The sequence below is a fragment of the Acanthisitta chloris genome, unplaced genomic scaffold (assembly GCF_000695815.1).
Source record: "Acanthisitta chloris isolate BGI_N310 unplaced genomic scaffold, ASM69581v1 scaffold25226, whole genome shotgun sequence".
Classification (NCBI taxonomy): Eukaryota; Metazoa; Chordata; class Aves; order Passeriformes; family Acanthisittidae; genus Acanthisitta; species Acanthisitta chloris.
Genome location: NW_008680153.1, coordinates 1 through 7855, shown reverse-complemented (window position 1 = coordinate 7855; position 7855 = coordinate 1). Strand labels below are relative to the sequence as shown.

The window sequence follows — 7855 nt, the reverse complement described above, 5'->3', positions numbered from 1 at the left end:
AGTGCTTAAAATTATCCTAGAATCATAGAATTGACCAGGTTGGAAGAGACCTCCAAGATCATCAAGTCCAACCCTACTGTGGTTACTAGACCATGGCACTAAGTGCCACATCCAGCCTCAGCTTGAAAACCTCCAGGGATGGGGAATCCACCACCTCCCTGGGCAGCACATTCCAATGCCTGAGCACTCTCACCGTAAAAAATCCAACGTAAACCTCCCCGGGTAGAGCTTGAGTCAAAATCTCTAAATTGTGGTGGTGAGTTTTTGGGTGGGATTTTTTTTTACTCATTTCTCTGCTAATTCCACTTCTACTACACAAACCTCCCTGTCTGTGAAGGGGCTTTAGAGGAAATGTCTTTGTCCTCATCTAATATTGAATATTTGAATTCCAGTGATGCCTATGAGTGTTCTGTAAAAGGAGCTGATGAAAAATTCCCAGAAGCTCCAGCAGAAAAAACCACAAGGCAAGCAGCCATGCAGTTGAGACCAGTGATGTAGGAAAACCCAAAACCCCCCCAAACTTATCCATCATCCCTAAAACCACACTACAAACACACCTACACACCCAGCAGCCCTTGTTATTGGCATAAGGTGATAACTAGCCCTTGTAGATTGATCTGAACAGCGTAAAAGCAAAACGACTTCATAATAATCACTTGCAAGGAGTAGGTTGGAGCAAAACATGACAATACATCATTTGCTTGGAAACAAACTTGCTGGATTTAGAACTTGTGCAGCACAAACAGCACCGAGTCTGCGGTCAGAGGCAGGAATTCTCCACAGGAGCTTGACTTCCACCTTGCTGTTGTTTCCAGTTCCTGACTCTGATTCATAGGCTTGGATTTCTTGGAGGAACATGTGTTTTGGAAAAGCTGTCAGAGGCAGATTAATTGTTGGACCAATGGCAATTAAAGACAAATACTGCATCTGCTTTAACAGATGCTTCTTCCAAAATGTTTTCATCCTTGTGATATAATGCATTTTTTTACATTTTTTTGGTTTTACTTCAGTAGAACTCAGAAAGAGCATGAAAATGTTGAGCGAGTTAACACTAGAGCAGCTCCTAAGCAGCAGCCAGTCTCTGTTACCTTCACAGTGCTACATTACTTCTAAAACAAGAAAGTTCAAGAATCAGCAGTTTTGGGCTTCTTCACATGAAATACTCTTTGCACAAGCCATTAATCAAATGCAGGTTGAGGAAAAGCTTGGACTAGATTAACAACTCCTCACCAGCTAAAAACTTCTTGCGTCAGAGAGGAAGTCTAATAGTAGAATGTAAATGTTCTGGATGGATGGCACACAAATATTAAATGGGATGTATCTTAGGATATGAAAACAGAGGGGAAGGAAGAAAATTATCATGGACAGGAAAAGATTCCCTAGATGCTCCCACCTAAGTTATTCATCTCAATGTGGGAGCACAAAGGGAATTTTAGGGTTCACAAGAAGATCAAACTAGACAGTCTAAGCCTCAGTGAGCACTAAACTCTGACTCAAAAAGCACAGGATTTTAGTATTTCCAAGACTGAAGTAACCGTGTACAACTTCTTTTGCCTGAAGCAAATTATACCAAAAGCCCTCAAAAAGAAATTGAAAAACAACGTATAAAAATAAATTTATTTCTCAGCCGTGGAAAGAGGGATGTATTCACCATCTTCAGCATTCACTGATTCTCTTCCCTGATGGGGGAGGAGAAGGAGTATCATCAGGAACCCAGGATGAAAACACACAGATGAGAATAAGATCCAACACTTTGGGAGGAAACCCCTAAATTAAGTTGAATGTTATAGGTGGCTTTGAAATACTTCATATTACTATTAACTTACAGACATCTTCCACATTCTAAAGTACATTTATTGTTTTATATCCTGTGCCAACATTCCCTTCTCTTTCAGTCTTTTTTGATGTGCTAAGTTTGAGTGTCTGAAATCTGCATTCCTGGTGAACCGTTCTTGGATTCTGCTGGAACCAACAGTGCATATATCCATTGTAGAAGTCAACTGCTGTAAGCTTCTTCTTTAATAGAACTGTTCTGATTCCAACCCAGCCTTCCTAGAAATGAAAACAAACAAAAATGGCAGTAAGCTTCTTCCATGTTGTAGAATTACCTTTAGCTCTCACAGACTGGCTTAAAATCTATTTTATTTGATGCCACCGTGTTTACAAGTTGCATTGCTGCTTGCAAGTGCAAAGCCTGTTAGTGGAAATTGAAAGGTTAAGATAACAAATACAAAGCCAGGTGCTAATCTAAACTAGTACAGAGAGTGACAATGGAGAATTAATACAACAGTTATGCAACACACAAATACTAAAAACCTCATCTTTAGGGCAGTGGATATAAAAGAAATGGGGAAAACCTACCTTGCAGCGAGCTATCAGTGTTTGGGACACTTTATGGAACAGCAGAGAACCAGGAACAGCTCCACAGTCATTCAGTGTTTGATCTAAAAGCAAAGCAAGATTGTCTTGTGTTTTCATGCCAACAAGTACAGAAGAAGTTTGAAACCCTTGTGTCTCTTTGAGGCATGATAAGCATCTTGAGTCGCTGTTTTGCTCACAAACTATTTCATGGTATTCTGTGTTTTATTATAACCAAATGAGCAGGAAGAATCAGAACAGTCACTCTCTGGCACTAACCCATATCTGATCTATTGAACACTCACTAATCCTGTGTGCTCTGGCACATCCCTCAGCCCACCCAGCCCTGACTCCTACAGAAAACAGTTCAAGTGACAATACACAGGGACAGCTTCCTTGTAAGATCCCCAGGCAACAGCATCAGATGAGGATCTCCTGACTAATTTAACTTTAAAGACTTAACAGATTATTTAAAAGTAAATACCAGCAAGACCAGGGATATTATCCACTTCCACAAAATCCAGAAGTTTAACAGTAGTGCCTTTCCAGAGTGTCTGCAAAGGAAACTGGAAACAGAAGCAGGTGACATGCTGAGAATATTTTCATGATCTCCAGGCTATTCTCTATGTTTTTTTCTTATGCAAGATATCTGTGATAGTAACATGAGGGGGGAAATTTAGATATATGTCTAGATAAGAGACTTTCCTTACTAGCTAGTTTTCCTTGCCCTTCCCCATCTCAAACCACTAGCATATGCAGTAATGACTTAAGCAATAAGCTATTAGCTCTTCACTGTAGCTCTTTCCACGGTTTACTGTCAGGCAGAGATGTCACTGTGTGTTCCAAACCCTCCCAAACACATCAAGGGAGTCTCAGAGCTAAGGAAACAATATATAACCATTGAGCTGATTTCACACTTGGGATCAAGTGCATGAAAATTATCCTCCACAATAATTCCACCTCTAATGCCAAATCATACCAGTATTTGAAAACTAGAAGAGGCTGAAATAACTAAACTTCAGTTTCAGCCATTAGTTGAAACATCTACACCAAGCTCAGCCACGCCAGGGGACACGAGGGTTCAAAAAACCCCAGTCTTACCATGCTTCCTATCGCACGATGCAGCTGAATCACTTGTGCAGCTGTTTGCTCTTCCCAGTTTATGTAGCTCTTTGCTATAGAGATTTTAGGAGCTATGGGGAAAAAAAAGAAATTAGTAGACTTGATATTTTGGTTTGCATCTTTTTGCAAACAGCTGTATGACTTTGTCTTATTTTAAACCTCCGTTTACCCTCCAGCCGTGCGTGCCTCGGACAACAACTGGAGCCAAGACTCTGTAAAAACCTCAATTTGGATTATTTATACTTTATTCTCAGTTGTTCTCTTATTTACCCATTGCACTGCAAACTGATAACATACTTACAAGCACAGCTAACTCTTTTGTCTGCATCATAGCCATGAAGAATAACAAACCCACTCGGATTTTGTGACATAGCTAGTGATTTTGATATTGTACGAGCAATGAGGGGGGAAAAAAGTACTAAGACTGAAGATTTCTAAAGCATTTTTCCCTTCTGTATGACTTTTTAAGCCACAGAAGGCAATGAAGAGACCATACTGAGAAAGGAATCTAAAAAAAAATACAACCCAGCAGAGCAGGAAACTTAAGTTTTCCAGCTGCTAACAGAAGAAATGAACAAGCTGCATTAAACAGGATGTGTACCTACCAAATGTCACTCCTTCTTTTGGCTGCTCTTTTTTATTTTTTAAACTTTCAGGCAAGTTTTTCAAAACTGCTAACAGCTGCAAAATTAAAGTTTGCATATATTAGCCAAGCTAAGGAAAGAATATTTGTTAACAGCAAATACAATACTTAATTCTTCACTGTGGGGTTTTAGAAAACTGAGTCAGTATGTACAAAGACTTGGATCATACACACAAACACACTAAAGACATCTTTCCCACTGAATCATAATTAAAAACATCCTGAAGTATTCTTTCATGGATGAGCTCTCTGATACTAATCCCAGAACAAAACAAAAGCTAATTATTAAGATGAAAAGGCAGATATTCACTTCAATGAAAGAAGAACCTGCACTGTTTCCATACACAGCACTCGTGTTCTTCACTGAATAGAAGCAGAACAACAACACATGGGACTGACAGCTAATCACAGACCACTGAGCTGTCCGCTGAGCAAGGCAAAGTGCTCACAAATACCAAGTTTCAGATCATTCTCCTCTTAAAGTCTGTCAGCTCAGAACAAGAACTCTGTTTGCACATGTTAAAAGCAAAGTGCTAATCAGAAGTGACACAGAACTTACCATGTCTGCACCTATCTTTGCTAACATCCCTTCCAGCTCCTGTGCAGTACAGCAGGGAGGAACAGCAAACTCTTCTTGCTTAATAATTGGACCTACATCAAACCTGCAAGGCAGAAAATATGCAAGTTTACTGGAGAAGCTAAAACTAAATGAGCAGTTCAAAAGTCTGCATTCAATACATGAACTCCATTAGTAACTGGCCTTTTCTCCCTCTAATAGGGGAAACAATGTCAGATCTATCTCAGCAAGCAAGATCCACCTCAGCAGGCTGAGATTGATAGGAACACACAATTTACAGTTCAGAACATGAGATCTCAGAAGAAATTACCTGAAGTATTCAGAGGAAATTTGTTTTGCAGTTTCCTGAGATCTATAATCAGACAAGCATCTGAGAAAGTGAAGATAACTATGATAATGTGTTTTTATGAGCCTTTGAAGTCAGATTTTGGGCTGAAACTAAAACATATAATCTCTCTCATGCCTAGACAAGCAATTGCTTCTCCACTGTTCATTACAGGAGGTTGCAGGTAATTCTGAAGTCTGAAAAAGAGATCTTTCCTGTCCTGTCACACCAAGCCTATCCACCTGTCCCATTCCCCGTAATAACACCAGGAACTGAAGAACAGGTCTAGAGTTTAGGGTGCAAATCAGGCACTCACTAATATCTGTACTTGTGGCAAATTTCATGTGGTCAGATAAAAGTTTCTGTTTCAAATTTTAACAATAAATACACACACAGACACAAAAAAGTGATTACAAAGAATGAGTTAAACGATGACTTAAGCAGGGATGATTTAAAGTCCTGAGAGGCAACAGCAACAGTGGGTTGTTTGGGGAAGGACATCTAACTTACCTTTTTGGTCTTATTTCCATGATTGTCACTCCAGCCACCTTGTCCCCATGGAGCACTGTGTGGACTATGGGTGCAGGACCACGCCAGCGTGGGAGACAGCTGGGATGGATGTTCAGCACACCACTGAAACGAAGCATTTCCAGGTTAGAACAGGAACAGTACCTGAAGCATGTGTAAATGGATGTGCAACATGTGTTACAGGGAAACTACTCTCTGCTCAGACCTTCTGAAGGGTTACTGGCTTAAATATATACTTAAAGGAAAATTGACACTATATAAATTCCAAGTTCTCAGTGAACACAGAGAGAGAAATGAGAGGAATAAAGGTAAACACATTCTGCTGAAATTTGGTTAGAACATTTAGGTTAGAGATTAGGAAGAAGTTTTCCCTGTGAGGGTGGTGAGACACTGGCACAGGTTGGGAGTCTGTGCCTGCCCCAACCCTGGCAGTGCTGGATAAAGCCCTGAGCAACCTGCTCTGGTGGGAGGTGTCCCTGCCCAGAGCAGAAGGGTGGGATTGGATGATCTCTAAGGTCCATTCCAACCCCTAAAGTTCTATGACTTGCATAAATTTACATCAATGTGTCAAAGGACAGTGAACCTTCATGGCCACAAGCTGAGACAGGGGAGATTCAGACTGGGTATCTTGCATAAATTTACATCAATGTGTCAAAGGACAGTGAACCTTCATGGCCACAAGCTGAGACAGGGGAGATTCAGACTGGGTATCAGGAAACATTTTTTCCCTGTTAGGGTGTTCAGGCACTGGAACATTGCCCAGGGAAGAGGTGAAGTCACCATCCCTAGAAGTGTTTAACAGGCATCTGGATTTGGAGCTGGAGGATATGGTTTAGGGTTTACAGTAGAGTGACAAGTTAATGGTTGGACTTGATGATCTTATAGGTTTCTTCCAACTTTTATGATTCTGTGATTTTTATCTCACAACAGCAGAAGTAGGGCTCAGGCTAAGCTGATGAACCCAGGGAAGTTGACTTCACCTGCTACAAGTCACAGGTGCTAACTCAAAACCAGAGCTCAGCTTTGCCAACACAGCAGTGACAGACGTCCTGTCCACTCACTCACTATGGGAACTGCAGAATCAGGTCCTCGCTCAGGAGACGACCGAAAGATGCCACCACACCCACATCAAAGTGCCCTGCAGGCCCCGTGTGTGGCCACTCGTGAACAGGCAGCTGCAGCTCCCGGGCACAGCTCCTCACGGGCAGCTCCCCTGGCAGGCGGGAGGGCAGCGTCACCACCTCCAGCCGGGACACCAGCGAGTCCTCGCTAGGCTCTCTGGGGAGAACAAGGTGTTAACAACCTCCCAAAGGCAGAGCAAGGCAGAGGCAAGGGCTGGGTCACCTCCATGCCTCGCTGTGCCCTTCCACAGCACCTGCCCCTCCACCTCCCATCCCCTCCTTGGTCCCCAGTCCCCCTTCCCTGACCTTACCTTCAACTCCCAACCCAGCTCCCTTTTTTCTGTCCCAAACCTTCTCACCAATCTCCATAGTCTCTGCCCCCGCTTTGATCCTGATCTGTGGACCAACTCGTGGTCCCTGTCCCACCCTAAGGTTCTTTCCCCTCCTCTTCCCTACCATCCTCTGCCCAACCCACAATCTCTCCCACCTGACACCACCTCATCCACCACCCCTGTTAGGGTGTTCAGGCACTGGGATACTACCCAGGAAGGTGGTGGAGTCACCATTCCTGGAGGTGTTTAAGAGGTGTCTGGATTTGGTGCTGGAGGATATTGTTTAAGGGTTAAAGCAGTGACAGGTTGGACTCGATAACCTTAGAGGTCTCCTCCAACTTTGATGGTTCTATGAGTCTATTCTACAATTCTCTATATGTGTGCATATATATGTATAGAGCTGGTGTTTTCCTAGAGTCAGAAAAATATTACATATGTGTGTGTGTAAATATATATGTGTATACATATGTGATATTTATACTTGAAAACTGTACCATTAATTGAGATTCAGATTAGATATTAGAAAAATGTCTTCCCTGTTAGGGTGTGCAGGCACTGGAATAGGTTTGCCCAGGGAGGTGGTGGAGTCACCATCCCTGGAACGCACTGTAATAGGTTTGCCCAGGGAGGTGGTGGAGTCACCATCCCTGGAAGTGTTTAAGAGGCATCTGGACCTGGAGAATATGGTTTAGGGGTTCCAGCAGTGACAGGTTAATGTTTGGACCTGATGATCTCAGAGGTCTCCTCCACCCCTGATGATTCGGATTCTATCCCCAGTGTCCCCCGAGTCCCATCCCCGCTCCCACCTCAGCCCCCCTCACCCTCCCCTGCCGCGTCCCCGCTGTGCCC

At 42.7% G+C, this 7855-nt stretch overlaps 1 protein-coding gene across 1 annotated transcript; it reads right to left on the bottom strand.

The window, feature by feature from the left end:
• Window positions 1–1604: 1604 nt before the first annotated feature.
• Window positions 1605–6831, bottom strand: MTFMT (mitochondrial methionyl-tRNA formyltransferase; the record flags this gene model as incomplete). Its single annotated transcript, XM_009077620.1, has 8 exons — window positions 1605–2052; window positions 2362–2444; window positions 2843–2924; window positions 3460–3551; window positions 4086–4161; window positions 4683–4785; window positions 5536–5658; window positions 6619–6831. Coding segments are annotated over 8 exons (982 nt in total), but the record flags the coding sequence as incomplete, so codon positions are not given.
• Between the last annotated feature and the right edge of the window lie 1024 nt (window positions 6832–7855).